Source organism: Thalassophryne amazonica, chromosome 17, assembly GCF_902500255.1.
Source record: "Thalassophryne amazonica chromosome 17, fThaAma1.1, whole genome shotgun sequence".
Lineage (NCBI taxonomy): Eukaryota > Metazoa > Chordata > Actinopteri > Batrachoidiformes > Batrachoididae > Thalassophryne > Thalassophryne amazonica.
In genome coordinates, this window is record NC_047119.1 from 5,707,193 (window position 1) to 5,727,250 (window position 20,058).

General features: G+C 41.3%; 1 protein-coding gene across 2 annotated transcripts in view; it reads right to left on the bottom strand.

Moving 5' to 3' along the window:
* Nucleotides 1–5,970: 5,970 nt before the first annotated feature.
* The window catches only part of LOC117530076 (LHFPL tetraspan subfamily member 2a protein), a 120,396-nt gene continuing 106,308 nt past the window's right edge, over nt 5,971–20,058 (bottom strand). For both annotated transcript variants that reach the window (XM_034193013.1, XM_034193012.1), the window contains exons 2-3: nt 16,975–17,787; nt 5,971–7,074 (exon numbers count right to left, since the gene is read on the bottom strand). In XM_034193013.1, coding sequence (XP_034048904.1) covers nt 6,818–7,074; nt 16,975–17,560 — 843 coding nt within the window. In that variant the 5' untranslated portion in view covers nt 17,561–17,787 and the 3' untranslated portion in view covers nt 5,971–6,817. The remainder of the gene's footprint in view (nt 7,075–16,974; nt 17,788–20,058) is intronic.

Sequence of the window (20,058 nt, forward strand, 5' to 3'; positions counted from 1 at the left end):
AATGTTTGATGGTCAGCACCATGACATGATGAAGGGAATGTGATGTGTCCCATTCTTATTTATACCTTTTTGAACCCTTACAGCCTCGTTCACTCAGTCACTTTCCAGGTGATGCCGTTTAAGTCTGTGAGGGGTCAGAGGTTAGCGTTTAGGGAGGACATTGGGATTGGCCAAAGGAAGACATGCAGAGCAGGCGAGCGTGAGGAGCAGGGCCAGTGACTCCCTGTGTCACAGACCGAATGGTCCGCCCCTAAAAATTGGTCCGCCCTGCCTCCACTGTGCATGCGTCATTTCGGAGCGCAGCCGCTCGTCCGAGACAGTCTCTTCATCCACAGCAATCAAATGGATTAATGGAATTATTAACCATCAGATGACAAAGTAAAACCTCTTAGATTATTCTAAAGTCAGATTGAAGCAGAAATAAAGTGATAATCTGTGACACTTTGAAATTATAGACACGCAGTGAAGGCATCAGCTAGCAGCTCGTGTAGCTGCGGCACTCTGAATGCTTCTTCTGTTTCTGTGAAGGCTCTCCGTTGTCCAGGTGGTTTCCATAGTAGCGAAGCTTGAATTTTCGACTGGACTGGGTTGCTTGATGTGAGGAATAATTATTCTTCTCTACAAGAGGCAAGACAGAAGTCAGACCACCAGAGCAAGAATTTTAGCTGAGGAAGCTTCTGTGATTTGAAGCGAAACGTCCTCACGTCAAGCAACCCAGTCCAGTCAAAGATTCAAGCTTCGCTACTATGCTTCTTCCGTCTTTTTTGACGAAATAATGCTGCATTTGTATGGAAATGATTGTTGTACAAAAGCTTCTGATATCTGTTGTTGAGATAGATGATGACTGGAGGCAGTTTGAAGCAGAAATGAGGTGATAATCGGTGAACCGCGGCTAACGACGCATGCACAGTGGAGGCGGGTGGGATCGTTTGGTCTGTGACACCAGGTTAGGGTTAGAATACTGGGATTATTAGTTTGTTTACACTGCTTCCCCCATGTGGAGTGACTTTGTATTGCTGAAAATGAATGCTGTGCATTCTCAGTTCATAGTCTCGATTTCGATCATTTTGCTTTCTTCAGAATCAAGTTTTACAAGCTGTGCAACATCACTTTACTGCACAACTTGTACTGTAACTGTGGGCTCCTGCTTCATATTTTGGCAAAACTAACCACATGTGGATGCTGGTTTCAGAATAGATATTTTGTCCTTTGGAAAATTTAAGATGTGCATCTTTTTCTCCTCACACGGAGTCTCTGGTTGTTCCACTGTAGCGAAGATTGAGTGTGAAGTTGGAAATATTGCTTCAAGTTGGCTTTTAATCATTTCTTAAAGGGTTTATTTTATTTTGTTGATCTGTCTGTTGTGAAATAATGTCCAATTGCACTTTAATTTGCCAGGTTGACTCTGCACACGTGCTGCATTCAGGGCAGATGGAAGGGTTTTTAATATACACCGGCCTCCTGCCGCGCTACTCCTTCAGTCCTTAAATGCACCTGCTGAGATCAGGAGACGCCTCAAATAAACCGGCCGTGCTCACGAAACTTTAATTATTCTGTGCACTACGTGCTGTTACAAAACCACGAGCACAAGCACGCAGCTGTGCACCTCTGACTAACAAATGTGACGTCTATGAGAAAGAGCAAAGGGCCAAAATGATGTTAGAAAGTGTGTGTGTGTGTGTGTGTGTGTGTGTGTGAGAGAGTCTCTACATCTGTCCTCATCAATGAGAGTTGTCAGTCACAACACACTTGTACCATAACAGGCTTATGGCGCTCGTGGTTTTAGAGCACAACGACCTACGTGCTCGGACACATTTGTCTGCAGCTGTTTGTTTGTACCATCATCTGTTTGAAGAGGGAAAGCAGTGCAGGAGATTTACCTCGGATTTGCTCAGGATTTTGCTCCTCAGTTAGAAATTCTGCACAATTCCACACATGAGCAAATTAGATAATAATAGTATCCTGCATTTGAAATGCAAAGTTGCAACATGCTGTTGTAATAAAGTGAATGAAAAGATCAGAGCCGGGCAGCAGTTTGGCTGTAATGTGATTACTTGTGTATTCATAATGTGACTGTTTGAAGACTGAATATCTGTAGAGTCCAGCAGGAGCATAAAGCAGTGCATCATATCTGAATGTTGTTCTTTTCGTCTTTTATGCACCTACTACGTATCTGCTAAAATACATTGCGGTGTAGTTTCACATTTATACAGTGAAGTCTAGGGGCCCTATCTTCCACCTGCCGCAAAGCGGTACACCAGGGGTGGGCAATCATGTGCCATAAAGAGCCGAGACACTGCAGGTTTTCCGTGCAACCAGTCACCTCAGCAGGTGATTTCATTGACGATCAGGTGATTTCATTGACAACCAGGTGTTTATGTTCAGAGGAGAAGCTCATCAGCAACCCACCTGCTGAGGTGAATGGTTGCATGGAAAACCTGCAGTGTCTCGGCCCTCGATGCCCACCCCTGCGGTACACAGTGCATCACGAGTTGTTCGCCACATAAACAGTTTGAAGGAGCGGTATTTAACAGGCTCATCTGTCCGTCTGTCTTCTAAGCATAACTCTGGATTTCAGTGAAATGTCGCATAATGGTAGCGCATCACGCGAAGATGTGCATGCATGAAAATAATTCTGGCTCTAGATTTTCAAGAGGGAATGATTGAAGTTTTGTTTCATGCACAATTTGCAAAGTAAATGTACAAGCAGACTTGTTGGCCTCATTAATAGAGTGACCACTTTGTTAATTTGAGTATTTAACTGATACAGATTCACTACCTGAATATGCTGGTAAAATACTAACTAGTGCGACAGTTATCTTACTCGCAGATCTCCAGTTTCCAGTGGATGCTGTTGTTGTTGTTGTAGTCACACCACGGCTGCATTCACATTGTCCATTTTGGTTCATGTGGGCATGTTGGTGTAAAACTGAGGTGTGGTCAAGTTCAGGTTCTAGCACTAGAAAACATTAGCTCTACAAACCACCAAAAACCACCTCTGAGGTCCAGTGCATTGTATTTAAAGGGCACACACTGTGCGTAGTGAGTGTACAGGACCGTGAGCATCTGATGCAGATGGAAAAGCGCTATATAAATGCAGTCCATTTACCAATGAAGCACAACTGAAAGATGAAATAAACATGACTAATGAAATGGACGAAACAAAACTATAATAAATCTGTTTTACACCAGAGTAGACTGCTGATAATTTGGATTATAGCCTGGGCTTAGAGACACATTAATCACACACCAACTTTAACAGAAAAAAGAAAGCTCAGGTCTGTTACAGAGTGCATGGTGTGCACAACAGCACGTGTCCACTTCAGGACACTGGAGTTTTTCCACTTGTATTTTAAAAGGCAACGTAATTCAGCAATTTGGATGCTGGAGGTACTCAAACAGCCGTCAGCACCTGCCCAGTGTTTGTTTGTTTTCATCAGTACAGAATGATTCCCTGCCAGAAAACCTGTCTGTGCTCGCTGCCCACTCTTAATAACAATGAGCTAGAACTTGACACACCCTGGTTTAAAGGTGATGATGAGTGTCACTGATTGGTTGAATTTATGGTATTCCTACAACAAGCCCACGAATAATGTGGAGACATAATCCAGCCCCTTTGTGCAGAGCGCCCTGATTTGCTTTTAGCATTGTGCTAATTACAATATAATGGCGGAGGCCACAAACCGTTTGCACCAGGCAGTTTGCATCCATCTTTAAGATAGGGCCCTTAGTGTTGCTATAAATGTCTGAGTCTCTGGTAGAGCAGAGACCGGCTAACTGATTAGAAACTTTTTGAAGTTGGTTGAGGTATTTTGTTTCCCCCATGTCCTACCTGAAAGTAAGGAATGTTAAAAAAAAAAAACAAAAAAAAAAAACAGAAATCTGCCTGCTGTTATTAATGAAAAACTGACATTTGATTTTTTTTTTTTTGACTTGTTGATAAATGTGAGAAAGATGTGGTGTGTGTGTGTGTGTGATGTACTGTAGTGTGGCTTTAAATCTGTGGTAGCAACACTGAGAATGAAATTAGTTTCCACAAACATCTCTAACAATTAAAGACGGCTGAATTGCTCGATTAAAATACAGCGGGAAAGCTTGTATATTTTGTATGACTTGCAGATGATCAGCAGCCACGCTGTGTACTTCAAGTTTCACCTTCAGTCGCATGTTGAGTAGTTTTGTATATTTATTGAATTAACACTGAATAAAATTCTTCTTCTGTATCTTTCATGGTGTTTCTTGAAGTATGACTAAATGTGTGTATTTGCTCCATGTGTCCAGCATGAACATCTAAACAAGGAAACACTTCTACACGCTGAATAAACTGTATTTCAGCTGGCAGCCTGAAGGGGTCAGTAGAGCATAAGTCTGCCTTCAAACAGCGCCAGCAAATCTACAACAGAAATAAATGCAAGCATTTTTAGTGCTGCCACTTTTATAATTCTACATTGCATAGTTTATTTATTTAATGAACATTTCTGGATTGTTTAAAAATGCCACGGATAGACATGTTTCGAAACACTCCGGATCTGAAGTTTTGGCTTCATCTCTAAAATGCAACTGCTATCTGAATATTGTGGATTTTGTGGCCATTTGAAAACCCCATTTAATGTATATTTTACATCTTAATCAAATGTGCCCCAATCACTCTCATATTTGAAAGTGAGGTGCAGACTGGCACTCACTATCACCTGACAAAGTTTGTTCCAGACCTGATCCGGATTGTGGATTTAGCCGATATTTGATTTTAACACAAACTATGGAAGTAAATCTGTGCCATCAGAGTTTGAATTTTTATGGTTGAATTTGTTTAGCATCAAAATATCCAGCCTCAAAAACCTCAACCTAACAAAAAAATTCAACCTAAAAAAAAAAAAATAAAAAAGCAGGGAGAAGCAATCAATCCCTGTCTGGCATCCAACATTTATGGAAGTAAATCTGTGATGCTTTTCTATTTTTTTTTTTTTTTTTTTTTTTTTTTTTTTTTTTTTTTGAGAGGTTGAATTTTTTTTTTTTTTGGTTGAAGTTTGAGATTGAATATTTTGATGCTAAACAAATTCAACCTTAGAAATTCACCTTCAAACTGATTTTTATGCTAAAAACATTCAACCTTAAAATTCACATTCAAACTCTGATGGCACAGATTTACTTCCATATGAAACCCCCTTTTGATCTATATTTTGTATTATAGTAGCTTATGAAAAGCCACTTTTGACCTTAAATTTTTTCCAAGGTAAAAAAAAAAAAAATTGTGGAATTGGAAACTTGTTGGTTGTGGTTTGGGCTCTAGTTATTATTTTATTTTTTTTTAGTTTTGCAATACAGGTCTTTCGGGTCAGTGTTCAAGCATTTCCAGTTGGGTATCTGTCTCTGGATTAAAATGACCATCTTCGCATTTGTTGCAGGTAATAAAACCTCAAATGCACATTCATTAGAATGACGTTTGTACAATTTATGCCCATTTAAAAAAAAAAAAAAAAACCCGCTCAAACTTCTGCTTTGCAGAGTGTGAAAGGAATCCAAAGTGTGTGGCTCTTGTCTGTGGCTGCTCCTCCGTGGAAGGAAAAACTAAAAACCTCTGGCCTGGATTTCTGCTGCACTCTACAGATTTTGTCATGTGCCTGATCTGGAAGTGATCAAGCACTGTTTAGTTTGCGAGTGCTGTGGAGGAAGGGAGCCACGAGGTTGTGCCAGAAGCTTCTCTGTATCGTCTGCGAGGAGAGATGTGCGTCCCAGGGGGGCGGCGGAGGGAACAGCGTGATACGTACAGGTAGCACATAATTCACAGCAAAAAGTGCTTTGTTTAAAAAAAAATTAAAAAGCTTCACATGGGCTTGCATCTGTGGAAAAACTCATCACCCGAAAATGTACCCACCCCAACCTCAAGGTCCAAACGGAGGTCTCAGCATTGCTCAGACTCTTCAGCTAACCCTGTGAAGCTTCTGCAGGATAAAAACAAACCACATGGGCTCTTATTTTTCCCCTCTTTATTCATTTGACAGCAACAAATTAGACACTATATCTGCAACTCAAGACTGGAGGATCATCCCTGAAACCAGACATTAGTAAAACAAAAGAAAAAAACACCTCGTGTCTCCTCATTGTTCAGTCGTCGTGCACGAGACATCTTCACAGGTCTGCTGTCAGATGAGTGGATTATGGTCGGATTTTTTCTTCTTCTTCAAAATAGATCAAAAAACAATCTCATAGACAGACGCACTACAGTTTGTGCGACTCCTGCATTCCGTACGAAGCACCGTTTCAAGGGTCTACGAACACAATCACTGCCATAACAGCACATTCTGCAGGCTTTAAAGGACATTCTAGTCTGATCTGAGGACAGTTCTGTCAGTGGTTTATTCTGCCGTGTAGTGGTTCCCTCGTCGAGCTGTTACTCACGCAGCACGTAAAAAGATCCAGGTCTGCTGGGCGGGATCTGGCGGGAAAACACCAGTGTATTAAGGCGAGCATGACGCCGCGGAGCCGGAGTCGGCCTGGATGAACCCGACCATCATCCTCAGGTTGGAACTATGTACAATATAACTGTACTGGCACGTATTTACAGATCATGTGGTTGCACATGATTAACAATAACAGGGTGCCTGCAGAGGCAGGAAGACAAATGGCACACACACACATACTGAGAAACACACTTGGCACTTGTTGATTTCTCCCACACAAACACACAACAATAAAAAGTCTTAGTGGTAAACGATACAGGTGAAACCGTTTCACAGGCCTTCAGCCAAAAGGCAGCTGCTGATCTTTCTTGGCCTCGTTTTCTGCTCTGGGTTTTTAAAAAGAAAACATCTGCACCTCAGAGGAGGCAGATAAGGCTCTTGCCCTCCTCGATCTCCTCCTGGACCTTGTCACTGGAGGTGGCGATCTCTGCCTGAGCAGAAAAAACTGCACAGATGAAAGTGAGCACAGTGCCTCCCAGTGCGGTGTAGAAGGCCCAACCCATGGAGCACAGCCCGGCACGGTACGGAGCCGCCTCGTGGCTGCAGTACAGCTGAACCTTGTCTGAACCCCAGCCAGCGGGGTACAACATCAGACCCAGGATGAGAAACAGACCTGCGGGGAAACAGGAAGAAGGATTGTTAACTCAAACGATAGGATCTTGTTAAAGGAGAATTCTGCGATTTTTTTTTTGTTTTTCTTCCAACCTTGAGCCCTGTTGGTAGATGTTTTTGGGTTTAAATTTTCACTCACTCACTGAACCGGCAAACGTATCTGAATGCATGGAGAAGATCTCTACCAAGGTATAGTAGTGTTCAGAATAATAGTAGTGCTATGTGACTAAAACGATTAATCCAGGTTTTGAGTATATTTCTTATTGTTACATGGGAAACAAGGTACCAGTAGATTCAGTAGATTCTCACAAATCCAACAAGACCAAGCATTCATGATATGCACACTCTTAAGGCTATGAAATTGGGCTATTAGTAAAAAAAAAAGTAGAAAAGAGGGTGTTCACAATAATAGTAGCATCTGCTGTTGATGCTACAAACTCAAAACTATTATGTTCAAACTGCTTTTTTATCAATCCTGTGAATCACTAAACTAGTATTTAGCTGTATAACCACAGTTTTTCATGATTTCTTCACATCTGCGAGGCATTAATTTTGTTGGTTTGGAACCAAGATTTTGCTGGTTTACTAGTGTGCTTGTGGTCATTGTCTTGTTGAAACACCCATTTCAAGGGCATGTCCTCTTCAGCATAAGGCAACATGACCTCTTCAAGTATTTTGACATATCCAAACTGATCCATGATACCTGGTATGCGATATATAGGCCCAACACCATAGTAGGAGAAACATGCCCATATCATGATGCTTGCACCACCATGCTTCACTGTCTTCACTGTGAACTGTGGCTTGAATTCAGAGTTTGGGGGTCGTCTCACAAACTTTTATCCTCATCAGTCCAAAAATATTCCTCCATTTCTCTTTAGGCCAGTTGTGTTCTTTGGCAAATTGTAACCTCTTCTGCACGTCTTTTATTTAACACAGGGACTTTGCGGGGGATTCTTGTAAAAAAAATTAGCTTCACACAGGCGTCTTCTGTCACAGCACTTACAGGTAACTCCAGACTGTCTTTGATCATCCTGGAGCTGATCAATGACTGAGCCTTTGCCATTCTGGTTATTCTTCTATCCATTTTGAGTTAAGTTTAAGTTTTTGGACCTGCGTATAAGTTTTCCCCTCTCCAATCAACTTTTTAATCAAACTATGCTGTTCTTCTGAACAATGTCTTGAACGTTCCATTTTCCTCAGGCTTTCAAAGAGAAAAGCATGTTCAACAGGTGCTGGCTTTATCCTTAAATAGGAGATACCTGATTCACACCTGTTTGTTCCACAAAATTGATGAACTCACTGACTGAATGCCACACTGCTATTATTGTGAACACCCCCTTTTCTGTTTTTTTTTTTTTTTTTTACTAATAGCCCAATTTCATAGCCTTAAGAGTGTGCATATCATGAATGCTTGGTCTTGTTGGATTTGTGAGAATCTACTGAATCTACTGGTACCTTGTTTCCCATGTAACAATAAGAAATATACTCAAAACCTGGATTAATCTCTTTAGTCACATAGCACTAATATTATTCTGAACACTACTGTACATGTGCATGTTCACCTCAGTAAATGTTAAACATTTTAAAACAATACATAGATTATGTGTACACACAACTATTTACCTTAGCCTTCTTCCCTAATTCAGTTACAGATGAGGGGCTCATTCCCATTGGAAGCAGAAGAATAAGCCCCTCTTCAGCATTCACCTTGAGGTAAACATGGATAAACGTACCACCGTAGGGATCCTCATCATGTTACCATATACTTCTAATGACACTTTTGCTTATTCAGTGGTGAAAAGAAATAGTTTCTTGTGATTCGTGCAGGTTGAGTCAGGTCAACAGGATTTGTTTAGTTCCTTGAAAATGCTCCACTCTTCATTCAGAAAGGTTCACTTCTGACTTACAGTAGTTCTGAGTCAGGTTACATTCCTACCAACCCGAGCATCAGTCAAGCTAGTTATTGTCGAGAGTTGCTGCTGTGAACCAGCATTAAATCAAGATCTGTTTTCACCATTAGTTGGACAAAAACCCATAATCCTTCAGCTCTGATGTGTTTTGTGCACTACAGGTCACCATTATTGATGACTGTAGTAAAAAGAAACCCCACCATCCTCTGGTACAACAACATTTCCTGCCAAAGTACTGCTGTAGCATTCTAAGCATCCCATTAGAACAAAAATGTACCACCAGGTTGATTTCCTGACTGCTGTTTGAAATGTGACTGAAGAAAGTCACTGCAAGTGCCAACACAGGAAAGAGAACTCCGAGCCCGAGCCATGACATGTGATCCCGTCAGGGCAGAACGTAACGGGGAGTACACACACACACACAACAGGAAAAGGCAACTGAAGGAGTTTCAACCCCCACAGCAACCTTCAATTTTAGACGAAGGACACATTGCTTCCTCCGTGACCTACGTTTACAACTTTAAACTATCCTCATCTCATATGAAGGCAAGTGGTGTACTTCTGTAAAACATCATCTCTGTGACAGTAATTCTCAACACTACGAGCTGTACTTCCGCCCAGCGAGGCGTCTGTCACCAATCAAGAAACATTTAAAACTGTGAACGACAAATACTTGTGCAATTATCCCAAAAAGGCCATTTAGCCACTGTACTGATAGCTTAAAAAAAAAAAAAAATAGTGTGAACAAATTCACCTTTGCAGCAAAGATAAATGATGATAAATTATGCTGGAAAACACATTAATTATGTTAACTCTAAAATGCCTAAAGCCATTGCAATTCTGCATAAAGCAAAAGACTTCCTCTCCCAACATTCATTAACTATTTTATATTATTCATGACTTGTTCCATATACAACCTTTTGCATTGAGGTTTGGAGAAACACATACAAAACCAATAAAAAACTAATATTTCTTTTGCAAAAGAGAGCCATAAGAATTATAAGTAATAAACCACATTGTGAGTCAAAAAATCCATTGCCTGTTTGTTTTTTTTAAATTCTGGCACTTGGTTGATTACATCACAATACAAATGTATAAAGTTAAACTTTTGCCTCAACATGTCCAAGATCTGTTTAAAATGAGGGCGTCCAGTTATAATTTGTGAGGAACGTTATTTTTTTGAGAAGTTAAAGATCCAAACTACTGTAAAACGTCACTGTTTCCGTTGGAATAATTGTCCTGATAACATTAAATTACTTGGTACCTTAGTTGACTTTAAAAGACTTTACAAAAATAATAAAATTGCTTGTTATAGTTTGAAGAATTAAGTTTAACGATTTTGTTATGGTTTTTGGGTTTGTCTGGTTGTGTTTTGAAATTTTAGTTCAGCGATTAATTTGTATTGTTCATGCACGCTTCATTGGTATTTGTTGTGTGTGTGTGTGTGTGTATATATGTATATATATATATATATATATATATGTATGTATGTATATACACACACACTACTGTCTACAGCCTTTCGGCCACACGGGTACACCGTTAAGTTGTTCTTTTTAGGAGTTTTTGTTATTGTTGATCTAAGTGCCGAATAAATAACTTAATGAATTCTTTCATTCACGATCACAATCTTGAATCCACTATAGTTCCTTCTGTTTTCTTCTTACTTTGAAAGGCATTCCTTCAGTGTTTTCTGTATGTTTTAAGATTACTCCCCCAGCCTACCTCGGAACATGAGTGCAAAACATAAATAAAGCCATACCGGCTTGGATGTCGCCTGGATGAATGAGATCCACGTCTGTTGTTGGGGAACCAGGACATACTGATGAGAAATGTCACCATTTATTTTATTTTATATCACGTATATAGCGCCAAATCACAACAAAGCTGCCTCGAGGAGCGTCACACAACCTTACTAACCCCTAGAGCAAGAACACAGGCAACAGTGGTAAAGAAAAACTCCCTCTGAGGATTTGAGGAAGAAACCTAAAGCAGACCAGACTCAAAGGGGCGACACTCTGCTTGGACCATGATACCGACACAGTTGACAATACAAATTATACAGGAAATTTTTGGGAGTCCGTGCTGGTGTCCAGGACGGGAAGTCTGCACTATAATCCATTAACTGCTTTAGGAGGAGTTGAGCTTTGAGTGTCCAGTATGAATGTACAGGTTCAGTCCTGCAGTCACCCACAAATATATGTTGACGGGCTATAAATATGACTATTGTAGTTATCACTGTTACTACCATGTTACAAATATAATGGCAAGTGACCGTATGACACGTGACAAATGTACAAGCAGGTTCACAACTCAAAATTTTTGCTTGTGCAGGGGGGCATCAGAGGAACCCTACAACTGGGTTTTCCTCCGTTAAAGGAATAATAAATGACAGAGACTTTCAGTCTCAATGTCCGCACCTTCGTTTCTTTCAGAAAGTAGGTCATGCTCCTTTGCTCTTAAAAACAAGTGGGGTGGTGAAACTCTCCTCTTTCAATCTCTCCTTATATCTCCCCCACCCCTCCTTCTCCCTTCATTCTCCTTCGTAAAGCACCGACATCGTATTAAACACGGAAATGAAAACTAGGTCATAAATCCTTTCCACATGTTGCCCCGATGTCCACATCAGCACCGGCGACGGACTGAAGCATGGTTTTAATTTTGTACCACACCCATTCCAGAACACCCCCACACCCACACACATACCCAACCCCCCTAAAAGCCGGACCTTCTAACCTAAAACACCCCGCTGCACTCCACCTACCCAGGCTTGCGCCTCCTCTGCACTGGCTCTCGTCTCGTCTCTTACAGTCATTTCTCCGCTACCACTCCATTTGTGAAAAAAGCCCCCACACCCTTCTTTCCTAACCGCAAGTTACAACAGCGGTTATGAAACTCCCCATACATTCAGGCAGCGAGGTGAAGGAATGAGCTGTGCGTAGCATTTGAAAAGGTTAATCTTTAACTAAAGGTGTTGAAACAAGTGTTTCTTAAAAACAGGATCACTCCACGGTGCGACCACACCTTATCAAGGTCATGCAGAAATGGTGACCTTGGGGAAGTGATGGTCTAGTGGTTAAGCGCTGGGCTTGAGACCAGAGGATCCTTGGTTCAAATCCCAGCCTGACCGGAAAATCGCTAATGGCCCTTGGGTAAGATCCTTAATCCCCAGTTGCTCCCAGTGTGCAGTGAGTACCTTGCATGGCAGCAGCCTGACATCGGGGTGAATGTGAGGCATTATTGTAAAGCACTTTGAGCATCTGATACAGATGGAAAGGAGCTATATAAATGCAGTTCATTTATTATTCAAATGTATTTCAGATGAACTGCAGAGCGCGCACACACACACACACACACACACACACACACACACACACACACACACACACACACACACACACACACACACTGTGCACAGGTTTTCCATCTGTGGCTGATGCAAAGCTCTGTTGTGATTAGTTAACGTGCATGCCACGTGTGCACAGAGACCTTTAGACACTGAATGACACCCCGTGTGATTGCACATTATTAATGGGTTTTTATGTGCATCACAAAAACACTATTTTATCGAGGAAATTCAGTTTGCTCAGAGAGAGAGAGCCCACCACGTCACGTTCTCCAGTGACTTGCTTTCAAACTTGTTTCAGTATTTGCTTCACGTGCACACACAATCAAACTGTGGAGCCGGGTTTTATGTCATCTGCACACAATCAAGATTTCAGGCGATTCCAACACTCTGCTGCACAGCTTTGTGTTACAGAACGCCAGTAGATTTTGGCCAGTGTTGCCACAGTTACTTTGAAAAGTTACTTTTTTTAATTACTTTATACAGTTACTTCATTCGCAGCTTTATGCAGTTACTTTATTAGCCGCTACCGACAACTTGCAACTGATAAGTAATGTAACTAATGAAGTAACTAGTAATCACTGTTGCCAGTTACTTTGAAAAGTTACTTTATTAGTTTCTCTTTTAGTTTCTTTGTACAGTTACTTTATTAGCAGCTTTACACAGTTACTTTATTAGCAGCTTTACACAGTTACTTTATTAGCAGCTGCCAACAACTTGCAACTAAGTAATGTAACTAAGAAGGTAACTAGTAATCTAACTTGGTTACCCTTAAGACTGAGTTATCAGCAAACTAACTAATCAGCAAACTAACTAATAGTTACTTTTCTGAGTGCTGAATCTTAAAAATAACCAAGTTAGATTATTAGTTACTTTTTAAATTACTTCATACAGTTACGTTATTAGCAGGTGCCGACAACTTGCAACTAAGTAATGTAATTTCTAAGGTATCTCTAACTTGGTTAATCTTAAGACTGAGTTATCAGCAAACTAATAGTTACTTTTCTGAGTACTGAATATTAAAAATAACCAAGTTAGATTATTAGTTACTTTTTAAATGACTTTATACAGTTACTTTATTAGCAGCTGGCGACAACTTGCAACTAAGTAATGTAACTAATAAGGTAACTAGTAATCTAACTGGGTTACTCTTAAGACTGACTTATTAGCAAAGTAAGTTACTTTTCTGAGTACTCAATCTTAAAAATAACCAAGTTAGAGTATTGTCCACAGCTGATAATGAAGTAACTGTATAAAGTAACTGTATAAAGTTACTAATAAAGTTACTTTGGCAACACTGCTAGAAATCTAACTTATTTATTTTTAAAATAGAGTAATCAGCAAAGTAACTAAGAGTTACTTTGCTGATTACTCAATCTTATGAATAACCAAGTTAGAATATTAATTACCTTATTAGTTACAAGTTGTCAGCAGCTGCTAATAAAGTAACTGCATAAAGATGCTAATGAAGTAACTGTATAAAGTAACTAAAAAAGTAAGTTTTCAAAGTAACTGTGGCAACACTGGCCACAGGTGAGTGTGTCATCCCCCCCCACCCCCCCCCACCCGTAATTTCATAGAGTGCGATTGTGTGCACGCAGAGCCGTTTTAGTTTTTGTTGACGTATTTAACACGTCACCTCTGGTATTTTATTACTGTCAGTTCCAGCTGGTGTCTTAATCATGTTCAGCAATAAAAGTGTGATGAGGTTAATGAGTCACGACTGCAGCAGAAACCTTATAGCAGGAATAATAAAAAATTAAAACCCTGACAACGGAGTTTGTTTGCCGTCTCGTCTTGAATCCTTTCTGAATGAAGTACGACACGCGAGTTTAGAAAAGTTCTTTTTAAATAACGTTTCACTTTCAGGTGGACAAACTGACTGCTTCCAAATGTGCGCCGCAGGATGCAGATTTTAACCGGGTGACCCTCAACAGCAGACGGCCTGTTTTAGCCATTTGATTACGTAAGAGGGGGGACTGGATCTGCTTCAGTGGACGAACAGACGTCGTAAACCACCTGGTCTGAAGGAATCAAATGTCAGTTTAACACAATCTGAGACACTGCAACAATCAGAACATTTCTCATGAAGGAAGACGCGCTGCAGAAGTAACATCAGCGCTTTGGAGAAAAGGTTAGCAGAGTCTGGAGCTGCTTCGGCGTAATGACATGACCATCTCTGGTGACTCCATCACAATCTTCCCATCTGAGGTCAATCACTTCCCCAAACATCTGCCGCCTGGATCCAGTTTTCTCATTACCGGAGGGTCGGAGAGCGTTGTGGAAACAATGATTCGTGCAAAGTCAGTGTGGACACGCTGGTGCTTGATATCAGCGAGGGTGAGTTCATTCACAGGCTGAATGGAAAAAACGTAATCACCACAACTATCACTTCAGCAGAAACGCCTTTTGGCTCAACTGGTGAACATCAACTGATTGACTGAGGGGGAAAGAAAGTTGGACAGTGACACTGTTCAATGTCAGACAATCAGCTCGCTTATCTCTTCCTGACGTTGAAATGAGTAAAGGGTCATCCGCCAAGGCATGAAGGAAGCCCTCCCGCCTCCTCAGCTGTTTGAAGTTCCATTCTCGCCCCCTTTCCTCTTCCTCATCCTTTGCAAACTCGGCTGTGGACATCCCCACTTTCATGACCTTTTCCATCTGTCCCACAGTCCTAACTGTGAGTCAGCCATATCCGAGTATCTCATCCGTAGTAGTAGTAGTGAACATGTCACGTTTCTACACAGATGGTGTGTAAGTTGCAGCCAAATCGAAAACGGTTGCAGCCAGTTATCCAAATGTCAGCACATTTCAAATTAGAGTTCAGGTTGAAAAATACCAGCCGTCTCCTTTAATGTCAAAACGCATATTATAAATAAAAGTTACCTGATGTAACTGTGGTTCTGATGTGATCCTCAGCTTTCTAACAGGCTTTCTGCTCTGACACTCAAGATGCTCCTGGACAGCCTGTCTGGGATTTTCAGACTGATGCGTGAATGTGTTTGAGGACACGCAACAACAGGGCACCACGTGGGGAGTCGTGACGAGTTCGGGTATGCTTAGTATGTGTCAGACTCTGCATGAGCAGCGCTGCCAGGGGAGGTGATTACCGACACGGAATCAAAACAATATCAACTTTGTTCTGGCTACTGCATCAGTAACATCCTGTATTAGTTTTAATAAAACCCGTCCTTGTTTCATTTGACCAACATTTGCCTCAGTAATCCACGCAAAGAGAATACACAGGCAGCACGGTGTCTTAGTGGTTAGCACTGTCAGACATGGGGTCAAATACTTTGCATTGTATTTAAATACAAATACTTTAGATTTTCGAATTCCAAATACAAATAAATATATTTTGAGTATTTCAAATACAAATACTTTCTATGAACTATAAACAACAAATCAACACAAAAACTGATAAACCGGTGACAATTTATTGTGAAAATAGCATGACCAGATACTACTGATAAGTAAAGGATTGATCACAAATTCACTATTATAATATCACAGGCAATAATCAAATGATCACAATCTATATTCTGTTTCCATCAATATTACATCCTTTTGTATCCACCATATCACAAAACAATAATAAAATGTCATATCTGGTGTGTCTCAACACGGTGTCACAGAGATTCCCAAGTTTGAAAAGTATTTGTAAAAGTATTTGGAAATACTTGGGATCGGCGATGTATTTGAAATACAAATACAAATACTTTGAATTCAAAGTCAGAAAATACAAATACTCCAAAATACAAATACTTTTGTATTTGGCCCCATGTCTGAGCACTGTTGCCTCATAGCAAGAAGGTCATGGGTTCAATTCCCACCTGTGGCCTTTCTGTGTGGAGTTTGCATGTTCTCCCCGTGTTTGTGTGGGTTTCCTCCCACATCTAAAGACATGCAGGTTCTGTGGACTGGAAACTTTATAACTGTCCAGGTCTCCCTTGTAAAAGAGGTCTCGATTTCAATAGGACTAACCTGGTTAAATAAAGGTTAAATTAAATTAAAACAGTCTGTCTACAGCTAACCCAATCACATAATTTGAACATACGTATTTCCCCAGATGAACACTTGATCGGTTCCTCTGATGTTCTGATTTAAGAAACTTCACGTCCTCATGATATTCGGCCTGCACACGGCTGGTTAGAGCCACCGCGTCCTTCACCGCACACCCGCCTTTTCTGTTTGCACCAAACAAACAGCTGTGAGGGAAGACGGCCGTTACCAATGGGCGGCTGAAGAAATCACGTATGACCTCATGGCCTCCTCCTGTCCGAAGTCCATTATTCATCACAGCAAGTCAAAGAAGACACAAACCATAAACAGAGTCACACATGAGACACGCACACAAACGCAGATAGGTGTGTGTGTTCCGCTAGTTCCTGTCCAATCACCTGTCAGAAAAACATCAGCTGAATGAGACTAAAGTAAATATTTGGGTGGCAGTTTCTCCGAGCGACAGCGTTGGGAGTAAAAACAAGCTAATTGTGCCTCTGAAAGCCTCTGATTGCTCAGGTTAAAGGTCACTGAGTCGAAGGCTTTCTTTCGGCGGTGGGAGCTGCGATGTTTAGGCGAAACGTGTGCAACCTCTCAGACAAACAAGCTTTCGTGTTGACGTTAGAACGCGCATGCTCACCTGCGATCCCTTGCAGCAGTCCACATACGTTGAAGATGCTCTTCTTCATGATGCTCTGGAAGCACATGGTGAAGATCGAGATGAACGCCACCGCGCACAGCAGCAGGATCCCCGCCGCCAGGAAGATAGACGTGGCCTGCCAGAACCTGCTGGCAATCTCGCTGAAGTGCACCGCGTATGGTCCGCAAAGTATACCGCGCTGCATGTGGGGCAGTTTTATACAGCGGCCATAGATGCCTAAAGTGGGTCGGTAGGCCTCCCCGGCCGTTGTGGCCCCATGGGGGCTGAAGACGGCATCGGGGGTGCGGGGGAAGCCCACCAGCCAGTCAGTGCTCATGAAGGCGATGAGCTCTCCGAACGCAGCCACAATACTCAGCAGAGTCCACAGCATGGAGCGGCAGGTGACGATGACATGGCACATACTGACGGCGGCTGGAGCGTCCCGCTCTTCCGATTCCCGATGGCGATAAGGCAAATTGCTCAGGCTCCAATCCTTTCCTGCTGGAACCGTGAGAGCGACTGAACAAATAAAACCAGCCGCAGAAGGAAGCGTTGGGTGACAATGGCGTACACAAAGCGTTGGCATCAATGATTGACAGTCCGCTGCCTCCCGCGCCTTCTCTCGGCTTATCTTCTGCTTTTGTTTTCGGCACAGCTGTTCCACCTCAGCACTTGGCAGTGCCGCTAGAACAAAAGCTTCATCCTTCTGCTTGACGTCAACTTCTTCAGGCTGATTCTCTCTTGATTTTAGTGCCTACATTGTAGTGGAGACGTGTTCCTGGAGCCAGCCCGCTGGCGTCACGTCAGACACACCTAAGAGATAATAAAACACAAGGTCAGAAACAGAGCGTCGTCTGCATAAGTGCACATATTAAAGTGTTAGAGCCACATATATTTACACGCCCACAAACAATCAATCAATCAATCAATTTTATTTATATAGCGCCAAATCACAACAAACAGTTGCCCCAAGGCGCTTTATATTGTAAGGCAAGGCCATACAATAATTACGTAAAAACCCCAACGGTCAAAACGACTCCCTGTGAGCAAGCACTTGGCGACAGTGGGAAGGAAAAACTCCCTTTTAACAGGAAGAAACCTCCAGCAGAACCAGGCTCAGGGAGGGGCAGTCTTCTGCTGGGACTGGTTGGGGCTGAGGGAGAGAACCAGGAAAAAGACATGCTGTGGAGGGGAGCAGAGATCAATCACTAATGATTAAATGCAGAGTGGTGCATACAGAGCAAAAAGAGAAAGAAACACTCAGTGCATCATGGGAACCCCCCAGCAGTCTACGTCTATAGCAGCATAACTAAGGGATGGTTCAGGGTCACCTGATCCAGCCCTAACTATAAGCTTTAGCAAAAAGGAAAGTTTTAAGCCTAATCTTAAAAGTAGAGAGGGTGTCTGTCTCCCTGATCTGAATTGGGAGCTGGTTCCACAGGAGAGGAGCCTGAAAGCTGAATGCTCTGCCTCCCATTCTACTCTTACAAACCCTAGGAACTACAAGTAAGCCTGCAGTATGAGAGCGAAGCGCTCTATTGGGGTGATATGGTACTATGAGGTCCCTAAGATAAGATGGGACCTGATTATTCAAAACCTTATAAGTAAGAAGAAGAATTTTAAATTCTATTCTAGAATTAACAGGAAGCCAATGAAGAGAGGCCAATATGGGTGAAATATGCTCTCTCCTTCTAGTCCCCGTCAGTACTCTAGCTGCAGCATTTTGAATTAACTGAAGGCTTTTTAGGGAACTTTTAGGACAACCTGATAATAATGAATTACAATAGTCCAGCCTAGAGGAAATACATGCATGAATTAGTTTTTCAGCATCACTCTGAGACAAGACCTTTCTAATTTTAGAGATATTGCGTAATTGCAAAAAAGCAGTCCTACATATTTGTTTAATATGCGCTTTGAATGACATATCCTGATCAAAAATGACTCCAAGATTTCTCACAGTATTACTAGAGGTCAGGGTAATGCCATCCACAGTAAGGATCTGGTTAGACACCATGTTTCTAAGATTTGTGGGGCAAAGTACAATAACTTCAGTTTTATCTGAGTTTAAAAGCAGGAAATTGGAGGTCATCCATGTCTTTATGTCTGTAAGACAATCCTGCAGTTTAGCTAATTGGTGTGTGTCCTCTGGCTTCATGGATAGATAAAGCTGGGTATCATCTGCATAACAATGAAAATTTAAGCAATGCCGTCTAATAATACTGCCTAAGGGAAGCACGTATAAAGTGAATAAAATTGGTCCTAGCACAGAACCTTGTGGAACTCCATAATTAACCTTAGTCTGTGAAGAAGATTCCCCATTTACATGAACAAATTGTAATCTATTAGATAAAACACTGGAGGTTGTTTTAACTTTCTGTCAGGACATATTGGTGGTGAAAACAAATAACGTGTGAGTTTGCAGCTCATGAATGCGTGTTATTTCCTTGTTATTTCATTTACAGCAGACAAAAGGTCAGGAGTTGCTTTTAAATGTGTATTCTTTGGATTTCAGTTATCAGGAAATGGAAAGAATTTGGGACAGTGTGACAGTGGAGCAGGACGTCCTTAAAAAGTGAGTAACCGTGCACGAAGGAAACAACAATTTGTACGACCATCTCGTTCTAATTACTGAAGACAATTTATGAGGACTGTGCCTTGCTGAGTTTTTTCTGTGTGTGTGTGGAGATGTTTGAGAATAGAGCAACACATCAAATGCAAAAAAAAAAACTCCAAATATAAAAGCATGACATCTGATGATGGAGGAATAATTGATGCACCTCCATTCAGTTTTTTTAGATAGTTTTTATGGTTGGTATGAGACACTACCTACACAATACGATACATATCATGATACACAATTACACTGTTGTTCACACTAATTATGTCCAAAGTAATGTGATGAATTTTAACCTTAAAGAAACAATTCATCTGAAGTATAAATTGTAATCCTCAATGTTATCCGTTTCCTATTTGTTTGTGTTATACAGTAAATCTTTTATGCAAAAGATCATTATTTCTTCCTTTCATGGTATCACGATATTTAAAAAAAAAATTTTTTTGATATGATACAAGCATCACGACGTG